The sequence below is a fragment of the Podarcis tiliguerta genome, assembly GCF_965153285.1.
Source record: "Podarcis tiliguerta genome assembly, chromosome: 2".
NCBI classification, from domain to species: domain Eukaryota; kingdom Metazoa; phylum Chordata; class Lepidosauria; order Squamata; family Lacertidae; genus Podarcis; species Podarcis tiliguerta.
The window spans coordinates 13,261,936-13,288,337 of record NC_139535.1 but is presented as its reverse complement, the minus strand read 5'-3'; the positions used below and the strand labels follow the sequence as shown (position 1 = coordinate 13,288,337).

At 45.8% G+C, this 26,402-nt stretch overlaps 1 protein-coding gene across 4 annotated transcripts; it reads left to right on the top strand.

The window, feature by feature from the left end:
• Nucleotides 1–34: 34 nt before the first annotated feature.
• Nucleotides 35–26,402, top strand: LOC310670327 (uncharacterized protein). 4 transcript variants are annotated; one of them, XM_083425510.1, is made up of 7 exons: nucleotides 35–645; nucleotides 2,467–2,596; nucleotides 3,882–3,992; nucleotides 17,656–17,782; nucleotides 19,120–19,224; nucleotides 21,674–22,855; nucleotides 25,561–26,402. In XM_083425510.1, the coding sequence occupies exons 2-7, from the start codon at nucleotides 2,576–2,578 to the stop codon at nucleotides 25,776–25,778; spliced, it is 1,764 nt and encodes a 587-aa protein (XP_083281636.1). In that variant the 5' UTR covers nucleotides 35–645; nucleotides 2,467–2,575; the 3' UTR covers nucleotides 25,779–26,402. The 4 variants fall into 4 exon arrangements, with proteins under 4 accessions (XP_083281636.1, XP_083281635.1, XP_083281634.1 ...); XM_083425511.1 differs by lacking the exons at nucleotides 35–645; nucleotides 2,467–2,596; nucleotides 3,882–3,992 and adding an exon at nucleotides 11,545–11,664; XM_083425509.1 differs by lacking the exons at nucleotides 17,656–17,782; nucleotides 19,120–19,224; nucleotides 21,674–22,855; nucleotides 25,561–26,402 and adding an exon at nucleotides 6,057–7,779.

Below are 26,402 nucleotides of genomic sequence, written 5' to 3'. Positions count from 1 at the left end.
ATGGGAACTATTGGGCTAGAGTTCTGTGAAGGATAGGTATATTTAATACCTGTAAATATATGATGCAATCTACTAATAATTATAAATAGCAGAATGTAGGCACCCTATATATAGAAATGAGCAAACCAGTGATATTTTAGGGAGCAGGCTAGCAGCAAGGTCCATGACTTACACCATAGGAGCCTACACAACACAAAACCACTGTTTCTGTATATAGGTTTTATTTTATCTGTGTTTTATCTTATATTCTGGAAATGTACATCCAATTTTTTCCCCTTTGAATTTTTTTTGGGGCCCCCAAGAGAGTGGGGCCTTAAGCCATAGCTTGTTTGCAGCAAGGCCAGCAACAAAATATTGCAGCGCAGAGCGCTCTGGTCCCCGTCTGCAAACACCCTCAAGTCCCTGCGAAAATGTTGTCCTGGAGGAAGAAGAAAAAGACTACATTTCCCAGCAGCCATTGGGAATGCGGCCTGCCCATTGGCTTGAGAGGGTGGCGAAGGTGCCGAGTGATTGGCTGAGATGGGGACAGGGGGCGGGAGACGTCAGAGCGCAACATTCCACCCAGGGCAGCAGAGCCCGGTGAGCATTCTCTGCAGGAAACTGCAGGAAAGAAAAACATCTTTATCTCCCGGGTCCTAAATGGAGGTAAGCGTGGGAAATGCATCACTTGGAAGGAGTGTGCGAGGAGCTGTTTTATATTTGCATAGCGTGGGGAATTGGGGCTGACTCCTTCCTTTGTTTGGTGGGTCCCCAGTATTGATTTTATTTTATTTATTTTGCTTTTTGATCCAGAAGGGAATAGGAAGCGGCTGCACTTTGCATCCCTTTATGTACTTGGGAAGAGAGGGAAATGATAAGAAAAGACCAAATGTGACCTCAAAAAATGGCGGAGGAGGGGGAGGAGGTGTGGCTAGAGAATAGAAAAAAAAAAGATAAACGTTCAGATCGCTGTAATTCCTGAAGGAGCTTTCTTTTTCTTCTTCTTCGTTTGTTTTGAAAAAAACCAGCCCTTAAAGGTGCCTTGCATGCATGTGATCTCAGCGCACTTTTGTTTGTTGTTAAAGGAACGGGACAGTTCCAAGTAGTGAGGGGTTAATTTTGCAATTTGATTGTATTATTGTTGTATTATTTTATTGTTGTTAGCCGCCCTGAGCCCGGCTTCGGCTGAGGAGGGCGGGATATAAATAAAAAATTATTATTATTATTATTATTATTATTATTTATTATTGTTTAGATATCACAAACGGGGCTTTTTTTAAAAAAAAGCAACAACAACGAGTTATTGGATTTTCTTAGGAAACGGCAAATCGGGATTAAATGAGAGGTGGGTGGGAGAGAAATATAAAATAGTGCTTTTAATATGAGCAGTGCCACATAGATATTGTGTGGAATTTGCATGTGGTAGAGGTAGAGCATTGATCTCACAACACACACCTGGCCGGAAAGCCCCCCTGATGTTCTGAACCTGGACAGAACCTCGTATATTCAAGTGCTGATGCCCTAAATCTACTCTCTTAACACAGCTGGTGGCTGTGTTTGCTCATAATTTCAATGCTTTCAAGATGGGCAACGGGGACCTTTTCTCTCTAGCGGGTGAGATAAAGATCTTCCTCCGGAGCAACCTTTGACAGATGGGCGGGGCAACCCACCTGTCAATCACATGACATATCCTGCTCACCTGTCAAAAGCCACCTGCTGGCCTTGCAGAAGTGACCCAAGTGTTGTAGTCTATTCTACCACTGGCATTGTGCTGTGTGGAAAGACTGCTCCACCTGCAGCCTGAAATGGCACATTCGAGAAGCAACTTTTTTTAAATCAAGGGCCAGGACAGGAGAGGAGTTGTGGATGTGGGGAGATGGGGAGAGTCTGGGCTGAGTCAGTGGGGCAAGGTGCCTTCTGGGCCAGCTGCTTCCTCTTCCAGGTCTGCGCCATGTTGTTGTTTACTCATTTAGTCGTGTCCGACTCTTCTTGACCCCATGGACCAGAGCACGCCAGGCCCTCCTGTCTTCCACTGCCTCCTGCAGTTTGGTCAGACTCATGCTGGTAGCTTCGAGAACACTGTCCAGCCATCTTGTCCTCTGTCGTCCCCTTCTCCTTGTGTCCTCCATCTTTCCCAACATCAGGGTCTTTTCCAGGGAGTCTTCTCTTCTCATGAGGTGGCCAAAGTATTGGAGCCTCAGCTTCACGATCTGTCCTTCCAGTGAGCACTCAGGGCTGATTTCCTTCAGAATGGAGAGGTTTGATCTTCTTGCAGTCCATGGGACTCTCACGAGTCTCCTCCAGCACCATAATTCAAAAGCATCAATTCTTCAACAATCAGCCTTCTTTATGGTCCAGCTCTCACTTCCATACATCACTACTGGGAAAACAATAGCTTTTACTATACGGAACTTTGTTGGCAAGGTGATGTCTCTACTCTTGAAAACATTGGTGGGAAATGAGATGAGGGTCTCTCTGTCTTCGCAGGGGCCGGTGGTGACCTTTGAAGATGTGGCTGTGTATTTCACGGAGAGCCAGGGGGTTCTCCTGGATCCCGACCAAAGGGCCCTCTACAGGGATGTCATGATGGAGAATTATGGGAACGTGGCCTCGTTGGGTAAGGATTCTGGTGCATCATTCCCCAAGAAGCCTCGAAATCCACCTGCCCATCTCTGCATGTTTGAAATGATGCGTATCTATGGCACACTTGGTTTCTTCACTGGGCCTTTTCTCTTAAAAAATTCAGGGTGAGTTGCTTGATAGACTTCCCTGTTCATAACAGGCTGAGGCAGACCAGGCTGAGAGAAGACCTAGGCATACTAGAACCATCATTCATGCAACTGCCTCATGCATGCATGCATGCATTCTTTCATTCATTGAATATATATATATATATATATATATATATATATGTATGTATGTATATTCTCTCTCTCTCTCTCTCTCTCTCACACACACACACACACACACACACACACAGTGGTACCTTAGGTTAAGAACTTAATTCGTTCTGGAGGTCCGTTCTTAACCTGAAACTGTTCTTAACCTGAGGTACCACTTTATCTAATGGGGACTCCCACTGCTGCCACAAGATTTCTGTTCTCATCCTGAAGCAAAGTTCTTAACCCGAGGTACTATTTCTGGGTTAGCGGAGTCTGCAACTTGAAGCATCTGTAACCCAAGGTATCACTGTGTGTGTGTGTGTGTGTGTGTGTATGTATGTATGTGTGTGTATATATATATATATATATATATATATATATATACACACATATACATATATATATATATGCACACACACACACACACACACACACAGTCGTACCTTGGAAGCCCAACAGAATCCGTTTCAGAAGTCCGTCCAACTTCCAGAGCGTTTTACTTCCAAAGCGCGGCTTCTGATTGGCTGCAGGAACAATCACTGGAACAATCAAAAACTGGAACAATCACTTCCGAGTTTCAATCGAGCTGAAACGTTCAAGTTCAAGATCAAAGGCTTTTGGCTTCCAAGGTTCCACTGTATTATATAACTCCAACATTAAAGCAAGAAATTAACAAACAATTGGAAGCTTTCTTTAAGCTCCCAATTGTTCTTTTGCAGCTGCAGTTTTAACTGACATTGTATCTCATTGGTGTGGTCTGGGAGCAATGGCCACAGGGTCCAATTTAAGACTCTTGCCAGACCTAGTGGACAAGGAGGTTCTCCCCCCAATTGTAAAGGAGTGCTCTGATGGTGTTTCCTGCTTGGCAGGAGGTTGGACTCGATGGCCCTTGTGGTCTCTTCCAACTCTATGATTCTATATCAGGATATGTGTGATGGTTGTGTGGTTCCCTCTTTGGGGGTTTGGATGTGTTTCACCACATCTCCTGTCACATTCTCTGCTGTTTTCTTCCCTGGGTAGGATTTCCATTCACCAAACCTGAGCTCATCTCCCACCTGGAACAAGGGGAAGAACCGTGGGTGCCAAATTGTCGGGGTTTGGATGAAGTTGAGAACTCCAACGGCAGCTCAGGTGAGGGGTCAGGGGAAGCCAACCATCCCCAAACTCTTTCGTGATTTCTTGGGACTCTGATTAGTAAAAATTTTCTGGGATACCTCAAGTCATGGTTCTAAAATAGGCAAATGAGCAGTTGTTGTTTAGTTGTTTATTCGTGTCCGACTCTTTGTGACCCCATGGAACAGAGCACGCCAGGCACTCCTGTCTTCCACTGCCTCCCGCAGTTTGGTCAAACTCATGCTGGTAGCTTCGAGAACACTGTCCAACCATCTCGTCCTCTGCCGTCCCCTTCTCCTTGTGCCCTCCATCTTTCCCAACATTGGGGTCTTTTCCAGGGAGTCTTCTCTTCTCATGAGGTGGCCAAAGTATTGGAGCCTCAGCTTCACGATCTGTCCTTTCAGGGAGCACTCAGGGCTGATTTCCTTCAGAATGGAGAGGTTTGATCTTCTTGCAGTCCATGGGACTCTCAAGAGTCTCCTCCAGCACCATAATTCAAAAGCATCAATTCTTTGGTGGTCCAGCTCAAGAGTCTCTCAAGACTGCCTTGCCATGGTGAAGGGCCTTGAATAACTCAGAGAAGCTATGAGTTATGCTGTGCAGGGCCACCCAAGATGAACAGGTCATAGTGGAGAGTTTTGACCAAACGTGATCCACCTGGAGCAGGAACCGGCAAGCCACTCCAGTATCCCTGCCAAGAAAACGCCATGGACAAATGGGCAGTTAAGATGCATTAAACCGGTGTTTCCCAAACTTGGTTCTCCTGCTGTTTTTGTACTACAAATCCCATCATCCCTGACCACTGGTCTTGCTCGCTAGGTGATGATGGGAGTTGTAGTCCAAAAACAGCTGGAGACCCAAGTTTGGGAAACACTGTATTAAACCAACAACGGCTGCTGAAGACCTTAGCTCCCAAATTCATGTGACAATAAAATTTGTATTTGTTTTTCTGTTTTCCCGGCTGGCCTGTGGCAGAGCTACAGTTCCCAGCACCCTTATACTAGAACTCCCAGGATTCTTTGGTGGATGCCATGCAGAGTAAATGTGTGATGGGGATGACGGGATGAAAGAGGGAGGGGTTTTCATGCCGCTTCGTTACTTGATATTTCAGTAGCGCCACATTCTTAATGGTTCAGTTTCCCCTTTCAACCTTCTTCCCAGGTTTCCAGCTTTTCCTTCCTCCAGAATAAATCCTATTTCTTTTTATATATATATATAAGTTTTGTTGATTTTAACATATAAATTATAAAGTGTACCACAAAACTTTTCACTTATACAATCTTTTTAGACTTCCATCAGCACCTCTGATGATCCACCGATTTAACCACTTCTTATGCATTTCTTAACTTTATATTGCCTTTTAACAAATCATCCTTCACCTTATCCATTTTTGTAATAATTCCCATAATACTCCTCACCAAACTTCTTGCAAACCTGCAAACGTCGTCTGATCTTCACAAGTACTTTTCAAATAGTCCGTAACTTTACTCCAGTCTTCCATGAATTTCTGGTCCCGCCGGTTTCGAATCCTTCCTGTTAGTTTATCTAGTTCTGCATAGTCCATTAGTTTCATCCTCCATTCTTCAATCGTCGGTAATTCTTCTTGCTTCCATTTTTGGGCCAGTAATATTCTTGCTGCTGTTATTGCATATAAAAAGAGCTTACATTCCTTTCTATTTATATCCCTCCCAACAATGCCCAGTAAAAATGCTTCTGGTTTCTTTATAAATGTATATTTCAACATTTTTTTCATCTCATCATATATCATCTCCCAGAAGCTTTTCACCTTTTTACATTCCCACCACTTGTGATAAAATGTTCTCTCTTTTTCTTTACATTTCCAACATTTATTACTAACTTTATACATTTTCGCTAACTTTACAGGCGTAATATACCATCTATACATCATTTTCATCACATTTTCTTTTAGGGCATTGCATGCAGTAAATTTTAAACCTTCTTTCCATAATTTTACCCAATCACTCAGCTGTATATTATACCCAAAATCCTTGGCCCAATGAATCATGACCGATTTAACCTCCTAGAATAAATCCTATTTCTATCTGCCTTTTGCCCCAGCAGATGAGTGCAGGGGAAATCACCCACGTGCCACTCTGGAGGGATATCTTCTTCAGAATTCAAGCGTTGCCAGATGTCAGGATTTCCGTTCAGGAAAGAAAGCCCATGAATGTTTGGAGTGTGGGAAGTGCTTTGCTGAGAAATCAAAGTTCACGATCCACCAGAGAGTCCACACGGGAGAGAAGCCCTATCAGTGCTCTGAGTGCGGAAAGCGCTGTGCCACCAAATCAAACCTCACGAGCCACCGGAAAATCCACACGGGAGAGAAGCCCTACGGCTGCGCGGAGTGCGGGAAGCGTTTTTCTCACAAATCCTATTTCGTGATCCACCAGACAGCCCACACAGGCAGGTACCCGTATCAGTGCACCGTGTGCGGGAGGTGCTTTGTCCAGAAATCAAAACTCGCCGACCACCAGCGGGTCCACACGGGAGAGAAACCCTATCAATGCTTAGATTGCGGGAAGTGTTTCGCTTGGAAATCTCAGGTCGGGGAGCACCGGAGGAGTCACACCGGAGAGAAGCCCTTCGTGTGCGCCGAATGTGGAAAACGCTTTTCTCACAAGTCGGTGCTCGTCACCCACCAAAAGGTCCACACGAGAGAGTACCCCTATAAGTGCTTGGAGTGCGGGAAATGCTTTGCTTATTCCACAGCCTTTGTGACACACAGAAGAATCCACCCAGGGGAGAAGCCTCACAGATGCGCGGAGTGTGGGAAATGTTTTACGTGGAAGTCGCAGCTCGGCAACCACCAGCGAGTCCACACTGGGGAGAAACCTTTTCGGTGTTTAGATTGCGGGAAGTTTTTCGCTCGCAAGTCGGAACTGGCGAACCACCAGAGGGTGCACACGAAGGAGAAACCCTTCCGGTGCGCCGAGTGCGAGAAATGCTTCGCTTATTCCTCGGCGCTCGCCACGCACCGCAGAGTCCACACGGGAGAAAAACCCTTCGCGTGTGTGGAGTGCGGGAGAAGTTTTGCCCGCAGAGCAATCTTTGCGAGGCACCAGAGATCTCACACGAGGGAGAAGCCCTTTACGTGTTTGGACTGCGGGAAAAGTTTTGCCGATTCTTCCACGTTTGCTACTCACCGCAGAGTCCACACGGGAGAGAAACCCTACAAGTGCGCGGATTGCGGGAAGTCTTTCGCTCACAACTCCACGTTCGCCACGCACAGGAGAATCCACACAAAGGAGAAGCCCTACGTTTGTTTGGAGTGCGGGAAGCGCTTTGCCGACTCCTCGACGTTTGCGAAACACCGGCGAGTTCACACGGGAGAGATGACCCACAAAAGCTTGGCCTACCGGTGCTCGGAGTGCGGGAAAGGCTTGGCTTCCAAACCGCAGTTCGAGAGACACCAGCGAGTCCACACGGGAGAAAAGCCCTTCAAGTGTCCGGAGTGTGGGAAGTGTTTTGCTGATCCCTCCACCCTGGCAAAACACCAGAGAGTTCACCCGGGCGAGAGGAGCCACAAATGCTTGAAATGCCATAAATGCTTTGTTCAAAGTTCAGACCTTATGAGGCACCAGAGGACCTGTGCGGCCGACAAACCTTATACGTGTTTGATGTGTGGCGAATGTTTCCCGTCGACGTCAGCCCTTATCTGCCACGAGAGAGCCCACGTGGATGAGAATTATTATGACACTTCCAAGCCTTTTCCCATACAGTAGAGCTGCGGCTCTCAAGCTTTTTTCTCTAGGCCACACTTTCAGAATAAAAAATTGCTGTGGGGCGCACCCATTTTTTTATTGGAAAAAGGAAAAGAGACAACTTGATTTACAACATAAAGGTAAAGGGACCCTTGACCATTAGGTCCAGTTGTGGCCAACTCTGGGATTGCGGCGCTCATCACGCTTTATTGGCCAAGGGAGCTGGTGTACAGCTTCCGGGTCATGTGGCCAGCATGACTAAGCCACTTCTGGTGAACCAGAGCAGTGCACGGAAACGTTGTTTACCTTCCCGCCGGAGCAGTACCTATTTATCTACTTGCACTTTCACGTGCTTTCAAACTGCTAGGTTGGCAGGAGCAGGGACTGAGCAAAGGGAGCTCATCCCGTCGCGGGGATTCGAACTGCTGACCTTCTGATCAGCAAGTCCTAGGCTCTGTGGTTTAACCCACAGCGCCACCCGCGTCCCACAGCTATATTATAATGTGACTGTGGAACACCGGCAAGTATAATAATAATAATTATTATTATTATTATTATTATTATTAATACCCCGCCAACACCAATAAAATCACAGTAAAAACAAAATAGGGGAAAAGGGGTGGGGAACCAATTTAAAATACAGGTTAAAATGCAATTTAAAGTGCAGCCTCATTTTAAAATAGCCGATAAATCAAGACCATAAGGGGAGGGAAACATAAGGGTCAGACTGAGTCCAAACCAAAGGCCAGGCAGAACAGCTCTGTCTTGCAGGCCCTGCAGAAAGTTTTTAAGTCCTGCAGGGGCCTAGTCTCTTGTGAAAGAGCGTTCCACCAAGTAGGGGCCAGTACTGAAAAGGCCCTGGCCCTAGTTGAGACCAATCTAACCACCTTGTGACCTGGGACCTCCAAAATGTTGTCGTTTGTGGACCTTAAGATCCTCTGTGGGGCATACCAGGAGCTACATAAGAACATGAATCATTCCCAAAATTTAATTATGAATGAGCCTCTTACATATGCACCTTAAGTAGGTATGCAAACTCAGTGAGAGGTGTGAGCTTGCTTTTTCTGGCTAATCTCATTTGATTTGAGACAAACTCTTATCTCCTTCCTTTTTTCTCATCTTTCATATTTGTCAGAGTTGAGAACTCTGTTCACAACAATATGTCGTGGAAGAACAGCCAATGTTCTTGAAGAGAGTCATGGTTACTGTTTCTGGTTGTATACCTACACTGAAATGTTTAAATGTTACCTTGGTTGTCCTTGAATCTTCCTGCCACACTTGCCATCCTTTCTTGCCACACAGTTTGAGAACCTCTGCCATAGAGAACGGACGTCAAAGGACGTGAGGTGAGAGATGCAAACAACACTCAGAATTGCATATTTATTCATTGGTGTGCTCTAAACCCTATACTGGGGACACGGGTGGTGCTGTGGTCTCTAAACCACAGAGCTGAGGGCTTGCCAATCAGAAGGTCGGCAGTTTGAATCCCCGTGACGGTGTGAGCTCCCGTTGCTCAGTCCCTACTCCTGCCAACCTAGCAGTTCGAAAGCACATCAGAGTGTAAGTAGATAAATAGGTACCACTCCGGCGGGAAGGTAAACGGCGTTTCCGTGCGCTGCTCTGGTTTTGCCAGAAGCGGTTTAGTCATGCTGGCCACATGACCTAGAAAAACTGTCTGCGGACAAACGTCGGCTCCCTCGTCCAGTAAAGCGAGATGAGCGCTGCAACCCCAGAGTCGTTCACAACTGGACTTAATTGCCAGGTGTCCTTTACCTTTACACCCTATATTATCACTGAAACAGGTGTTGGGAAAACTTGTAGTTCAGTGGTGACAAGATTTGGAAACAAAATCGTATGACTTCATATAAAAACACTTCTATATAATAATAATTTTATTATTTATACCCCACCCATCTGACTGGGTTTCCCCAGCCACTCTGGGCAGATTACAGCATATACAGTGGTACCTCTGGTTACATACGCTTCAGGTTACATACGCTTCAGGTTACACACTCTGCTAACCTAGAAATAGTGCTTCAGGTTAAGAACTTTGCTTCAGGATAAGAACAGAAATCGGGCTCCAGCGGCGTGGCAGCAGCAGGAGGCCCCATTAGCTAAAGTGGTGCTTCAGGTTAAGTACAGACCTCTGGAACGAATTAAGTACTTAACCCGAGGTACCACTGTATAAAAGCACAACAAAACATCAGACGTTAAAAACTTCCCAATACAGGGCTGCCTTCAGATGTCTTCTAAAAAGTTGTGTACAGTGGTACCTCGGGTTACATACGCTTCAGGTTACATACGCTTCAGGTTACAGACTCCGCTAACCCAGAAATAGTGCTTCAGGTTAAGAACTTTGCTTCAGGATAAGAACAGAAATCGGGCTCCAGCGGTGCGGCAGCAGCAGGAGGCCCCCTTATCTAAAGTGGTGCTTCAGGCTAAGCACAGTTTCAGGTTAAATACAGACCTCTGGAACGAATTAAGTACTTAACCTGAGGTACCACTGTAGTTCCACTGACTCCCCCCGGGCCCACACAACATCCGCTAGGTTCATTCCTAGAGATCAGGTGGCCTCTGGTCTTGAATATCAGCCACCTTCAGACTGCAGACTTGCCACCCCTCAGCAAACACCAGTGAACTTGTGTTTTTCATCTGCTCCACAGCACTCGACTGACAGATGACCACCTCTGTCCATCGGCCAATTTCCCTCCTCCATGTGGTGGCATCCCTGTAGTTGGACTGGGAGGGGAAAGGTGGGGCAGTTATTTTTGTACAGCTCAAGAGAAGCTAATCTAATAATTTGGAGGCAGTGGGGCTGCTCTAGCTCGCTGCTGTGGATGGTGCCCATGGAAAAGGGGTTCCCACCCCCCACAAGGACTTGGACATTTTCAGCTTGGAAGAAGACCAAGTTGTACTGAATGTCACAGCTGTTGTCCGCTGTGTTCCCTTGAAGATTGCCTGTGTTACTGGAGGAGGGGCAGCCGTGTACACAGAGGCAACTTACCTGGTGGTCATGGGGTGTAGTGGTTAGAGTACCTCTCTTGGTTGCTGCTCAAGCTCCTAACCCTTGTCTATTTTAAAAATGTACTTATAAGCAGAAGGTAAATAAAAAGTTGTTGGGGTGAGCTTGTTTGCTTTCTGGGGGCGGTGGGATTGCCTGCTTTTTCTTGTATGCGTTTTATTTTGTATTGTGCGCCAGCAGCAAAATGGGCATTTCATGGATTTGTTTCCATTGTTAAATCTTTTCTGTTTTGTTGCTGTAGCTTGTTTTAAAAATAGAAATCCTTATTAAAAACGTCTTTAAAAAATAAAGACATATGGAAGCAGCCTGAGAAAAAAGGGCATCAGCATATTTTTGTGTGTGGAGGGAACACTTCATTCTATCTAAATAATACCTAAGGGCTGAATTCCACCCCCCCAAAAAGCCAGTGATTTTGCACCAAAACACAAATGCACAGGCTGTTCCTGTTTGGGATTTTGTTTTCGTCTGCTGCAGTTTTAAATTGTTAAGGTCATCTTCATTACCTTTGCAGCAGCATTTTATATATTTTTTATATTTTTTATATTTTATATTCTATTCGTTTCCAACCCTACAGAGTGCTTTGCCGGCCGAAAAACGGCTTAAAAACTAGAAAGCAACAACCCAAGTCTCACAAGCGCAGGGTAAAGGAAGGCGCTGGGGACCAGCTGGAGGGGGGAGAACAAGGACTACGATTCCCAGCAGCCAGTGGGCTCTTAGCCCCGCCTCCATTCCCCTCCAGGGTACGGAGTCTTCAATATCCCGACAGTGGATTGGCCGCGATGGGTGCGAAGAAGCCGAGGGATTGGCTGAGCTGGAAAAGGGGCGTGGGGAAGCGCGTGAGCGCAGCATCCCCAGGACAGAAGGGGGGGGGGGCGTCAGTGAGTTGAGTTGCAAGAGCCGGAAACTGTCCGGAGGAGCGCCTGAAACCCACCTTTTGCAAATGCAGGTAAAAGGGGAGGGGAGTGCATTAACTGAGAGCGGGGGGGGGGGGCGAGGGGCTTTTTTGGGGGGGTTATGTTTCTTGCAACTTGGGGGGAATGGGAGGGGGGTGTCTCCTTTGTCTGCTTGAGTGCCCTCCCCACCCTTTTTCATAGACCCAGAGGGGGAAAGGAAGGGGCTGAGCTTTGCATTTCCTTGTGCACTTGGAAAAGGGGGGGGGGCGTGCCTGGGTGTGGGGAGAAGGAGGGGCAGAAAAGCAAAGGGGGGGGGGAGAGAGAGAGAGACCAAATATAATCTCTTAAAATGGCGGGGAAAAGATAAACCTTGTAGATCCTGAAAGTGCTTCTGTCTTAGTTTGGAAAAAGCAGCAGGAAAACCAGAAAAACAGAATCAGCTGTGTGTGTCTAGTTATATATCTCTTTCTGCTGTCATTGCATGGTTTCATTTGTTTATATTTTAAGCCACGGATCCAGCACTTTGATGAGACTCGGATCCTCGCGATTTTGCATGCTGAAGTCTCAGATCCACCTCTGAAATACACGCACAAACAGAGAGAGAGAGAGAGCTGTTGCGTCCTTGGCTGTTTGCGGCATCATAATTTTGTGTGTGTGAGAGTGTGACTGATGTGGTCCCTGCTGGCGCTGCAGTGCTATAAAAGCCATGCTTGGAGGCATGTCCCCTCACGATGTGTGCGTGCAAGTTCCCCAACGCTGACCTCCGATCCTAACTCAGGCAGACTCTCGTAGGCGCCTTAAAGACTTAAGGCGTAACCATGAGCTTTTGTGGGTCAGAGCACACTTTGTCCAGCGTCTCGTATCGTTGCCTGCTGATGACAACATCGTAAAAAGAAGGGAAAATCTCTGCAACATCGTAAATATCTCTGCCGCAGTGGTGTGAAAACAAAACAGGCATGGATCTTTTTTTTCTAAGCAGGAGACACAAATCTAACGTCTTGTCTCTAACACTTCTCCTTGCTGACAGAATTATAAAAATAATGCATCGTGTGTCACTTTCGTTGCTCATCTGCATCTCTTGTTATCTGTGTGCCTCCCATTCCTTGTATCTCTGTCCAGGTTTAGATTGTATGGCTCTGGGGGCAGGGACCTCTCTACTGTAGCAATGCACGTGTTGGACAGCAACTCCCAGCATTCTCGAGCCAGCATAGCCAATTGTTGGGGATGATGGGAGTTGTAGTCCAACAGTACAGCTTCTACAGGTTCTTCTGTAAAGTGCCAAGGCCCTTTGAAAGCATGTTATACCTTCAGAGCAATCTGGAAAAGGTTTACTTGGATTTAAGTCCCTCTTTAGTTGTTGGGACTGGAGCCCGAGTCAGTTTGCAACCTTAAAGAAGTCAGGTCAGCCTTTGTGACACCACGCTCGTGGGACCAGTTCTCGAGACTGTGTTGTATGTTTTGTGCAGCAAAATGAGGTGGCATGACAGAGTTTATACTGCAGCTGTGAGTGTGCTTTGCAGCTTCTGAATGCTTCCTGCAAACAGAAAACTAGTGTAGCACTGAGACAGGTTCTGGCTTAGCCTTCTGCCTGTGTTGTGCTGGTTTTTTTCTTTGCAGAGAGCAGCATTTAAAATTCCCACCATGCTGAGAAGTGGCGCTGTGCTGGAGTAATGGCAGGATTTGAAATGATGGCTTCCCTAGACCAAGTTGGGTGTGCCTTGTTGTGGAGCACGGGGCAGCGGTGGGGAAGGAAAGAAGAGGCCCAGGGCACTATCAGCTGCCCAATAATTCTGGGTGTTGGTGCTGAGACTTGATAGTTGTTATCTGCTAGTTTACATCTCTTTAAAAAATTCGAAAAATTCATGGAAGATTCAATAACTAGCCATGATTGCTAAGAGGAGAACGTCCATGTTTATAAGTAGTATACTTTCAATTGCCTGGTACCCAGGAATGCACACAATGGGGGTTTTATTTAACACTTCTATAGCGTATGTATGTACAGTCGTACCTTGAACGGACTTCCAAGACATTAGAAAACCAAAGTGCAGCTTCTGATTGGCTGCAGGAAGCTCCCTCCGGATGTTCGGCTTCCAAAAATAGTTTGCAAACCAGAACACTCACTTCCAGGTTTGCGGAGTTCGGGAGCCAACATGTTTGAGAACTAATCTGTTCGAAAACCAAGGTACGACTGTACTGTGTTGTTGTTGTTTAGTCGTTTAGTCGTGTCAGACTCTTCATAACCCCACGGACCAGAGCACGCCAGGCACTCCTGTCTTCCACTGCCCTCCGCAGTTTGGTCAGACTCATGCTGGTAGCTTCGAGAACACTATCCAACCATCTCGTCCTCTGTCATCCCCTTCTCCTTGTGCCCTCCATCTTTCCCAACATCAGGGTCTTTTCCAGGGAGTCTTCTCATGAGGTGGCCAAAGTATTGGAGCCTCAGCTTCAGGATCTGTCTTTCCAGTGAGCACTCAGGGGCTGATTTCCTTCAGAATGGATAGGTCTGATCTTCTTGCAGTCCATGGGACTCTCAAGAGTCTCCTCCAGCACCATAATTCAAAAGCATCTTTTCTTCAGCGATCAGCCTTCTTTATGGTCCAGCTATATGAAAAGGTAAGACCATCCCTGCATTGCAGGCTCACAATAAAGTAGGCATGGCACAAAAGGATGAAGGATGTGGAGGGAAGAGGAAAGCAAAGCCTTGGAGCAACTGTTCTACCCACTGGCCCATCAGTCTCCCTTTTGGTATGACGCTCTTGCCAGGAGGCAGGAGGTGAAGCCTGCCAGCGACATTTGATTCCCTGGCTGATGGCTAAGACCCGAGATTGCCTCCTCTGCATTCCCAAGCAGCTTTGGGAAGAAGGGAAGGATATATATTTAATGAGTTAAAAGAGAGAGAGAGCTAGCAGTTAAGAGCAGAGCATTCTTTCCTGCAGGAAGCGGGGAGACAAAATCCCTGAAATTGCGTATTTAGGGAATGGTCCATGGGAGCTCCCGTTGCTCGGTCCCTGCTCCTGCCAACCTAGCAGTTCAAAAGCACGTCAAAGTGCAAGTAGATAAATAGGTACCACTCCGGCGGGAAGGTAAATGGCGTTTCTGTGTGCTGCTCTGGTTCGCCGGAAGCGGCTTAGTCATGCTGGCCACATGACCCAGAAGCTGTACGCCAGCTCCCTTGGCCAATAAAGCGAGATGAGCACCGCAACCCCAGAGTCGGTCACGACTGGACCTAATGGTCAGGGGTCCCTTTACCTTTTACTATCGGACTCAGTGTTAGAACATCGGTTTTGCATGTGTAGAAGGTTGCAGGCTTAATCCCCCAAATCTGGGAAAGACTGCCTCCCTGAAACCCTCCTGCCAATCATGGAACGTAAATCTGAGTTTGATCCGGCGAGCCAATTCTTGTGTTACCCTAATTACTTATTGATTTCAAATTCTACTTTCAATAAAAATGATTTGCTGGAGTCCTCTAGGTTTTGACAGCTTAGCAGGAAGATTTTATCTGCAAAGTGGGAGCCTAATTACGATGTGATTGCTGTAAGAAAGGGGCTTGCCAAATATCACAAGCCCTTCCTGCCTCGGTCATCAGCTATTGCTTTAAGATGTGTGATTTGCTGAATTTTGATTAAGAGCTGGAGGGCCAGTTCTGTTGACTCTCCTGGTTTGCTGACTTTAACCTCTGTCTGTCTCGTTATGAATGGAAGTGGAAGTCTTGTTAGTTTTGTTGCTGTTGCTTGTAAAATAAAAGAACGTAATATTAAACCATTAAAAAAAAATAATCTGGCTTCAGTGTGCTGTGTATGGTTCCTTTCATCTAGCAGAATGGAGATTCCTTCTTCAAGAATGTATATATATATATATGCCATTGATGTTATGAAAGTTTGGGGAAAGTCTTTAAATGTTGACTTAGCCCATAGGTAGGCAAACTAAGGCTCAGGGGCCAGATCCGGCCCAATCGCCTTCTAAATCCTGCCTGCGGACGGTCCGGAAATCAGTGTGTTTTTACATGAGTAGAATGTGTGCTTTTATTTAAAATGCATCTCTGGGTTATTTGTGGGGCCTGCCTGGTGTTTTTACATGAGTGGAATGTGTCCTTTTATTTAAAATGCATCTCTGGGTTATTTGTGGGGCATAGGAATTCGTTCTCCACCCCAAAAAATATAGTCCGGCCCCCCACAAGGTCTGAGGGACAGTGGACTGGCCCCCTGCTGAAAAAGTTTGCTGACCCCTGACTTAGCCTGTGATAGACCAAGACCTTCAGCTTCTGTGTCCTATACCAAGAAATACAGAAACTGCAAACACACATTTGCGTTTTACATGCGATAAAGCCTTGTTGAAATCAGTGGGAGCTACTTGTGAGTAAACATGCGTAGGGTTGTGTTGTAAAAGTCCAATTATTTGTCCTTTGACTTCTTTGTAACACTTCCTTTTATATTCAGAAAATAGGCAAGTGCCAGTGACAGCTTTAGTACACTTTGCTGAAAAGCAAGCAAATTAATAGGCGTTAAGCTCAGAATCCCAGGGACTGACAGTAAATGACACTTTCTGGGAAGTAAGCAAACATCTGTGCACAATATTTAATTTCCAGTAAGGAAATGAAGAACTTTTGTCAAGAGTTGAATGAGTCACTCTGCCAGCAGTCTCCTGGAACCTTGCACAGCTTCTGCCCCAAAGCCGTCCATTAGTATTCAACATTCAGCGTGGTGGGTGGATATATTTTCATTTATATACATTCATTCGAAATAAAAAGGGGTATGTACTTGTAATGGTTCTAGGGGTTGCTCGTGCGTAAGCCGGTGCAAACACCTGGCTGGGTTGCCTGAGTGAACCTTTTCTGTCTGGACAGCCACTTACCCGTGGCTGTCTCAATCGCTGGCAGAATCCGTCAGTGGGCGTTTCTTAAACTTCTTCCAGCAAAGAAGCTCTTTGACGCCTAGTCTCCTCCTACTCTCTCTGCACGAAAGCCTTCTGCGCAAGGAGGGCGTAGGCAGCGGAGGACCCCTACTCTCCCCGCTGGTCCCCGGCAAGGAGTCATGGGACCAACTCGCCGCTTCCCCCATCTGCCCCCCTTCTCCACTGGTGCTACGCTGATTCTCTTCCCCAGAAGATGGGCTGCCTCTCCCAATCCCGGGACGCTCTCCGGAATCCCTCTGGATTTTGCTCTCTCCCTCCGGCACTGATGGCAGTTCCCTGTCAGTACTCTTTTTCATTACTGTTTGTATTCTAGTTTATAATTTTTGTAAAGTGATATGGCAGGCAGGTCATCGGACGTATAATTTATTTTATTTCCATTTTATGAAGCATTCTATATCCACCCACCACGCTGATGACGAATTCTGCGAAACAGTAGTCAATATCCGGAATTACTGTTCAGTGTTGGACATCATTGTTGAGTACACAAAGCTTCACAGCTTGTCTTCCGCCGTACAAAGTTTAGTACCTTGCTTCATTTAAAGATTTTCAGATTAGTCTCAGATTTCATTCTGAACTTTTTATGATTTGAAGGAATTCTATAAAGATGGTCTATTACATATATATATATATGGTCATCGTGTTGCCTAGACATTATCATACAGCAGGGCTAGGGAATCCGTGGCCCTCTAGTTGTTGGTGCTGCGTCAGCCCTGACCACTGGAAATGTTGGCTGGTGGTGATGGGAGTCCCAAAAAGCATTTTTTTGGGGGGGAGGGATCCCCACCTCTGTTTCAGATCCAGCGAGAAAGTATTTCTGCCAGGCGCAGGAGACTGAGCAACGATCCTTTGTGTGTGGTGTAGTGGTTAAGAGCAGTGGACTCGTAATCTGGTGAACCGGGTTCGATTCCCCGCCCCTCCACATGCAGCTGCTGGGTGACCTTGGGCCAGTCACACTTCTCTGAAGTCTCTCAGCCCCACTCACCTCACAGAGTGTTTGTTGTGGGGGAGGAAGGGAAAGGAGATTGTTGGCCGCTTTGAGACTCCTTCGGGTAGTGATAAAGCGGGATATCAAATCCAAACTCCTCCTCCTCTTCTTCTTCTTCTTCTTCTCCTTCTCCTTCTTCTTCTTGCAGAGCCTGGTGACGTTTGAGGATGTGGCCGTGTATTTCACGAAGGAGCAGTGGAATCTGCTGGACCCTAACCAACGAGCTTTGTACAAGGAAGTCATGATAGAGAATTACGGGAATGTGGCCTCCTTGGGTAAGGAACTCCTTCTTCCTTGGGGTAGGTGTGCGAAGGCTGTCACTACTGGGAGTTGGGATCCAAAACACTGGAGGGGCCGCAGGTTGGCAAAGGTGGCTTCAAAATATAAGATTTATGTCAGTTCCTTCTCCCGTCTCCCCAGTCCTTCCTGCGTTAGGGAAGTTGCTTCCTTCCTTCAGATTTACTTATGTCAGGGGTGGGGAACGTCCGGCTCAGGGGCCAAATGCGGCCCTCCAGTTGTCTCTGTGTGGCCCTCAGAACTCTTCTAAGGCCACACCGCATGATATCCCTGCTTTTACTTTTATTTTATTAAATTAACCGGTGTATCCCACCCTATACCGTTAGGTCTCACAACATAAAATCACAAAGAGTGTGTTGCACTCTTGAGTCTCTTTTCCTGGCTGGAATGCATCTATTAATTAATTAACAAATTAATTAATTAATTAACATTTGTAACAATAACCCTTGAACTCTGAGAGAGACCCTTGCTTCCTTTTTAAAAACATTTTTTATTTTTATTTTTTTTCAAATTTAAACATTTCATTAGTTTTGCAACCAATTTAACGTTTTGAAATTTGACTCCCTTCCCCCTCCTCCAGCGGTTCCATAAATTTGTTTTTTTAATACCTTCTGTATATCGCAAGCTCAGTTAACTTGCTCATTTATTTATCTGCTGTAAATATATACTCTTACAAAACTGCAAGTTAATCTGAAGGCAGCCCTGTTTAGGGAAGCTTTTAATGTTTAATAGGTTATTGTATTTTAATATTCTGTTGGAAGCCACCCAGAGTGAGTGGGGTATAAATAATAAATAAATTATTATTATTATTATTATTATTATTATTATTATGTTTTTATTTTTGCTTAACTGGATGGAGGGATGTGTTTGTGTGTGTGGGGGGGGGGGGAGAGAGAGAGAGAGAGAGAGAGAGAGACTACCGTGTAAGAGTACAATTAGTTCCCAATACAAATATAAAATGTATTGATAACATTTTTTTTAATATAAAATGTAGATGCATTGCCCTGCCCACTTTTGCCCTGGCTCCGCCCACCACTGGAATATCCTTTCTTGGAGGTTTTTAACCAGAGGTTGGATGGCCACCTGTCATGGCTTCCCCCTAAGAATCCTGGGTAATGTGGGTGCGTTAAGGGCTCTGAGGGTCGTGAGGAGACCCCTGTTCCCCTCGCAGAGCTACACTTCCCAGAGTTCCCTGGGAAAGAGGGGTGAAGTATTAAACAGCAGCTTTCTGAGGTGAATAGGGGACTCCTAACAACTCCCAGCATCCAAAACACAGGAAAACCATCCTCATCATTCCTCTTCTCTTCCTGAGAAGGATACCCAGCTCCTAAGCCTGGCCTCATCTGCCGCCTGGAACAAGGGGAGGAGCCCTGTGTGCCCGATTCTCCAGATGGAAGGAAGCTCTTTGACACCTGCTCAGGTGAGGCACTGGTTTGAGCCCGGCCAAGGGTGTTGGCAGCCCTGTGTTGGCTGTGCGTACTCTTCAAATTTGGTGATGTCTCTAATCTCGCTCTGAGAAATGGTACAGCTGCCTTTTTCCTCATTGTTACATTAAGAAGAAGAAGGAAAAGGAAAAGAAAGGGGGAAATGAGAGAGAGAGAGAGAAAAAAAGTAAATGAACAAAGTAAAAAAGACTTCTGTCCTACAGCTAAATACAGTGGTACCTTGGGTTACAGATGCTTCAGGTTACATACGCTTCAGGTTACAGACTCCGCTAACCCAGAAATATTACCTCGGGTTAAGAACTTTGCTTCAGGATGAGAACAGAAATTGTGCTCTGGTGGCGCGGCAGCAGCAGCAGGCCCCATTAGCTAAAGTGGTGTTTCAGGTTAAGAACAGTTTCAGGTTAAGAACGGACCTCCGGAACGAATTAAGTACGTAACCAGAGGTACCACTATATAGTAATCACTCATTAACATCCAAATTTTCTTTTTTCTATTTGATTTTTAAAAAATATAAACTTACAGCAAAAAAAACCGTTCAAAATCCAAATGCAGTCATTCCTCAGGTTATGGACACTTTGGGTTGCGCGATTTCAGGTTGCGCACTGAGCCGAACCCGGGCGTACCGGAATGGGTTACTTCCGGGTTTATGCGCAGAAGCGCCGAATCGCAACCAGCGCGTGCGCAGATGCGGCGCTGCGGGTTGCAAATGTGCTTACTGTACGGATCATGTTCAGCATAACATGAGCGTCCACTGTACTGTATCAAGATTACTCTGAATCTCCTGACTTCTCCCCATCCCTTCCACGGGTCCTAATAAGATTTACAACTGCATATCAATACTTATCCAAATTTATATCCTTCTGAATGATCTATACTTTCCATTACTTTGCAAGTGTGGTTAAAATCCTGCTCATGTTTTAACCTGCTTACAGTGGTCTTGTAGATAAATTACAAACTTTCCCCATTCATTTTTAAAGTTCTTGCCTTGTTGAAACATCCAACTTTTCTATTTCCTATGAGCCAATATTTTTCCTATCTTCAACAAATCCAGAAGTTACAAGTTCATTTTCTCTTTCACACAAAAAATCCAAAAGAAGTTTCCGGTCCTTAATAAATGTCAATACAGTGGTACCTTGGTTTGCAACCGCTTTGGATTGCAACCGTTTTGGATTACAACCACGTCAAACCCAGAAGTGTGCGTCCCTTTTTTTTGGATTACAACCCATTTTTTATGGATTACAACCAATTTTTTGGGAGGAGGCCCCATTGGCGAAAGCGTGTCTTGGGTTACAACCTGTTTTGGTTTTCAACCGGACCTCTGGAACGGATTACGGTTGTAAACCAAGGTCCCACTGTAGCGATTTTTCTCTAATTAATGAATTGGACTCCTTGGCAGGTTTTGAATAAACACTCACAAACTTTTTATTGGTAACACATAGATGGAGAAATTAAGGATCTTTACAATTTTATAACATGCAGTGAATAACGTGCTGAAAAACCAGAGAGAGGAGCTGAGGGAAGTCTGGGTGGGGGGTGGGTTTTTCTTTCTTGGGGAGGGAAAAATGGGGGGGGGGAATGAGGATGATCTGATTTTGATGACTTATGTTGAAATTCCTAATAAAAAATATTTTTTTAAAAAAAGATTTTTCTCTAGTTACGCCCATTACCTTGGCTACCTCAGCTAAGTCCAATAATTTTATCAACAATTAATGCATAGCAGGTAGCGCTGTATCTTTCCATCTTTGTGTATACAGTGGTACCTCAAGTTATATACGTTTAAGGTTACATATGCTTCAGGTTACAGACTCCGCTAACCAAGAAATAGTGCTTCAGGTTAAGAACTTTGCTTCAGGATAAGAACAGAAATCAGGCTCCAGCGGCACGGCAGCAGCGGGAGGCCCCATTCGCTAAAGTGGTGCTTCAGGTTAAGAACAGTTCCAGGTTAAGTACGGGCCTCCGGAACGAATTAAGTACAGTGGTGCCCCGCAAGACGAATGCCTCGCAAGACGGAAACCCACTAGACGAAAGGGTTTTCCATTTTTCAATGTGCTTCGCAGGACGAATTTCCCTATGGGCTTGCTTCACAAGACGAAAATGTCTTGCAAGTCTTGAGATTTTTTTTTTGCTCCCCACCCCCTTTTTCTAAGCCGCTAAACCACTAATAGCCTTTTAGCAGCTAATCCGCTAATCTCTTAAACCTTTAATAGCTGCTAATAGTGCTAATCCGCTAAGCCGCTAATAGGGTTGCTTCGCAAGACGAAAAAACCGCTAGATGAAGAGACTCGCAGAACGAATTAATTTCGTCTTGCGAGGCACCACTGTACTTAAACTGAGGTACCACTGTACAACAATCTCACCTCTGTCCATATGCTTTCTGAGGCTCCTTCTCAGGTGATTTCTCTCTCTCTCTCTCTTTCTCTGCAGATAACCCCCGGAAAAAGCACTTGTGCACCGTGTGCGGCAAACGCTTCACTCAGAAACCGAACCTCACGCGGCACCTGAGAATCCACACGGGGGAGAAGCCCTACAAGTGTTTGGAATGCGGCAAGTGTTTCGGCTGCCACTCGCACCTGATGAGCCACCAGATTGTCCACACCGGGGAGAAGCCCTACAAGTGCTTGGTCTGCGACAAATACTTCGGCCGCAAGGCGCACCTGGCCAGGCACCAGGGCATCTACGCGGGGGAGACCCCTTACAAGTGCCTGGAGTGCGGGAAGCATTTCGCCTGCCAGTCCCAGCTCGTCATCCACCGGCGGTACCACACGGGCGAGAAACCCTATAAATGCTTAGAGTGCGCCAAGTGCTTCGCCGACCCGTCGGCCCTGGTGAGCCACAAGCGCATCCACGCCGTGGAGCGATCCCACAAGTGCCTGGAGTGCGGAAAGAGTTTCGTCCAGCAGTCCCACCTCCTGAAGCACCGTAGGGTCCACACGGGAGAGAAACCTTACAAGTGCCCCGAGTGTGGGAAATGCTTTGCCGACCGCTCCGTCTTCGCGAAACACCAGAGGGTCCACACGGGGGAGCGGCCCTACAAGTGCGCCGAGTGCGGGAAAACCTTCGCCCGCCAGGAACACCTCGGGAGCCACCGGAGGGTCCACACGGGCGAGAAACCCTACAAGTGCTTGGTGTGCGGTAAGTCGTTCGCCCGCCAGTCGCACGTGGTGAGCCACCAGCGCGTCCACACGGGGGAGAAGCCATGCAAGTGCGCCGAGTGCGGGAAGTGCTTTTCGGAGCGCTCGACGTTCGTCAGGCACCAGAGGACCCACACGGGGGAGAAACCCTACCGGTGCCTAGACTGTGGGAAATGTTTTGGCTCCCCGTCCCACCTGACCCGCCACCACCGGCGCCACACGGGCGAGAAGCCACATGGGTGCCCGGACTGCGGGAAAGCCTTCGCCGACCGCTCGGCCTTCGTCAAACACCAGCGCGTCCACACCGGCGAGAAGCCCTACAAGTGCGCAGAGTGCGGGCGGTGCTTTGCCAACCGCACCCACCTCGTGACCCACCAGCGCGTCCACACGGGCGAGAAGCCCTACGCTTGCTTGGAGTGCGGGAAACGGTTTAGCGCCAATCGGAGTCTCATTCACCATCAGAGGCAACATATAGGTGAGCTGCTCCTTTTTATCACAAAGCGTTTAACGGTCTATTGATTCCTGTGCCACCACTGTGTTCACTTTCCCGCTGCCACCAACGGGTAAAACACTGAGTCCAGACAGTTGTTGAAAGTGAATCAAATAAACAAGTTTATTTTACAAACATTAACCAGTTTATGGTTTCTCAGATAATATTCCTGTCAGTATCTTAACTTTAGTTCCTTTACTGGCCTACAGGGAACCAGACAGAGGGCCTTCTTGGTAGTGGCGCCCACCCTGTGGAACGCCCTCCCTTCAGATGTGAAGGAAATAGGCAGCTATCTTCTCTTTAAAAGACATCTGAAGGCAGCCCTGTTTAGGGAAGTTTTTAATATTTAATTCTGTATTGTTTTTAACACTTGATTGGAAGCAGCCCAGAGTGGCTGGGGAAACTCAGCCGGATGGGCGGGGTATTAATAATAATAATAATAATAATTATTATTATTATTATTATTATTATTATTATTATTATTATTACCTTCTGACTGATTATCTCAACTCTTTGACTGACTCCTCTTAACACATTCTCTCAGTCTCTCACACTAGACTAGACTAGCCCAACCGACAGACTTATCTTCTCTGTCTCTTCTAACTCCAGTCTGTCTTCTCAACCACCTTAACTCTAACTCAAAAAACTCTGTGCTCAAACCTTATACACAGTTAACTCCGCCCCTTGGGTTCCCATTGGTTAGTCATTTTACAATTAGTTAACCCTTTCCTTATGAACCCAGTATGATGTCACACACCTAAGAGGGGTACCTTGTTTTGAGTCCAGGATCCGTTCTGGAGCCCTGGATGCTCAACGAAAGGGATGCTTGACAAAGCGCTGCTTTGCACACATGTGCTGAGCGGTTTGCGTTTCTGCGCATATGCGAGCGGCGAACCAGGATGTAACCCATTCCGGTACTTCCGGGTTTGCCGCGGACGTTCGCCAAAATCGACGCTTGGCGGGGTGGACGTTCGCGGAGGTTTTACTTACCAATGACATAGCCATATTTAGAGATTTTTCTGTATCTCTGGACTTCCCAGCATCCCCTCCATGGGTCCTATTGCTATCCTTTTCAACTGCATATTATTTCACAGTCCATATTTTATGTCTCTCCATTTTGTCCATAGTCTTTGCTACCTTACGAGTGCTATTGCAATCCTGCTAATGTTTTCATCTGCTTACAGTGGTTTCTTAAATAAATTATAAATTTTCCCAATTCTTTATTGAAGTTTTGTTCTTTTTGGTACGTGGTGAAGTTTCTGCGCTCTGTGCAGCTCTATGTAGAGAGTGCCAACATTAGCCTCGTTTTGGATGTAACCAGAGTTACAGCGTCTTGTAAAAAGCAATCCTAGCTGCTGAGATCGCCTCTTCTTCCATAGACAAGCACTGTTTCCAGGAGGAGAGTGGAGGTTTCCCCCAAGAAAATATAGTAACCACAACCTTATTTTTGTGCGGACCTGTTTTCTTTCTTTCTTTTTTTTAATAATTTTTATTAATTTACAACAAAAACAAAACAAAACATACATTGTTTTCACATTCAAATTTTCCTAATCTTTCTTTTTTGAACTTCCTTCAGCTTTTCCATAAATCTTTCGTAGTCATTATTAATTTACGCATTTCCTTTGTTTATATTGTCATTATTTAAATCTTTTTCCTCAATTCCCTTTTAACAATACCTCTCACGTTTTCACAGTGCTCTTTTAAAACCGTCTAGCGTTATTTGGCCCTCACTTATACTCTCCAGATATTCAACAAATTTTCCCCAGTCTTCTGTAAACTTTTGGTCTCTTAAATATCTAATCTTCCCAGTCATCTTATCCAATTCGGCATAGTCTAACAACTTCAATCTCCAATCTTCTATTGTCGGTATTTCCTGTTGTTTCCATTTCTGAGCCAGCAACACCCTTGCAGCCGTCACTGCGTATTGGAAAAACTTACTATCCTGTCTCTTAATCTCCTTTCCTAATATAACTAACAGACAGACCTCTGGCTTCTTTGTAAAAGTATATTTTAGACTCTTTTTCAACTCGTTATATATCATTTCCCAGAAGCCTTTCACTTTCTTGCATTCCCACCACATGTGGTAAAATGAACCTTCTTTTTCTTTACGTTTCCAACACTTATTACATGTCTGTGCGGACCTGTTTTCCATCCAAACTGAGTGGCACTCAACCACCCAAGTTCACTGTTAGAGAGAGAAGTTGGGGGTAAATTACAGTGGTGCCCCGCAAGACGAATGCCGCGCAAGACGGAAAACCCGCAAGACGAAAGAGTTTTCCGTCTGCAGAGGCGCTTCGCAAGACGAATTTCCCTATGGGCTTGCTTCGCAAGACGAAAAATGACGAAAAAAATCGAATTTTTTTTTTGCTCCAAAACCCCTTATTCTTAATCGCTAAGCTGCTAAAAGCATTTTAGCAGCAAATCCGCTAATCCCCCCCCCAGTAGCGCTAATAGCGCTACTCCGTCAATGGGCTTGCTTCGCAAGACGAAAAAACTGCAAGACGAAAAGACTCCCGGATCGGATTCTTTTCGTCTTGCGAGGCACTACTGTATGAGAGTATGAAGGTAAGGTCAGAGTTCTGTGGTCCTTCCGTCATTCAGTTTAGTTCATTGCTCTTGTGGGTGACTGTAGTTTTATAATTCCGCATTGTTCCTCGTGTGATCTCAGCCTGCACTTATTCTCATTCCAGGCTATCCTCTGGCCCAGTGCGTGGAGAACATTTTGTTGACGAACCAAACCTTGGGGTGTGATGCTGGGGAATCTGTGCAGGAAAACAAACTGTATGAATGGCTCGCATCTGGGAAGTGGCTCAGCCTGCAAGGGTCTCTGGGTCAGAGTGAAGGTGTTCACACAGAAGAAGATGCCTTGACCCGGGATGGCAAAGCGTATGTCGGAAGAAAGCACTGACCTATGGCAGTTCTCTTTGATGACAGACTGAGGTGACATCACAGTCCAAAAGTGGTCAGAGAAAATGACACTAAAGCTGAAACAAGCTTTTTCCAACACATTTTGAAAATCGACCACAAAATATGGGTGCTTTAGACTTTCATTAGACAGTCTCTCTGATTGTTTCGTTTTTTTTATAAGGTGTCAAATATAAAATGCCATAAGCTAGCAACTTTAAAATAGTCATAAACTAAATACCATTGCATGTCTGCTATAAAATACTGGTAGGTAGGTAAATACTATTGCATGACTATTATCAAACACTACATACCATTCCATTCCATCTTATCAGATTATGGTAAACACTATTGCATGCCGGTGATTAAAGACAAATGTTTTGAATGCCAATTACTTTAATGTGCTTGAACGCTAAATGCCATTGCATGCCATCTGTCAAATTTAGTGAAATCATAAAAAAAAAACTTTGCATGTTAGCTAGCAAATATAGTCAAATACGAATGCTATTGCATGCCGGCTTTCAAATACTAATACTTCTGCATGTCGTCTTTGAAATGCTTTCGAGTAACAACTTTCAGATACTACCGGGCATCAAATATTGACATTGCATATTTATTACTTGGCATC

Bases quoted from the DNA above. Each gene is read 5' to 3' on its own strand.
- LOC310670327 (XM_083425508.1), top strand. The intron at 2,597-3,881 runs GTAAGGATTCTG...TTCCCTGGGTAG, and splicing joins TGGGAACGTGGCCTCGTTGG to GATTTCCATTCACCAAACCT. The intron at 3,993-6,053 runs GTGAGGGGTCAG...CTTTTGCCCCAG, and splicing joins GAACTCCAACGGCAGCTCAG to CAGATGAGTGCAGGGGAAAT.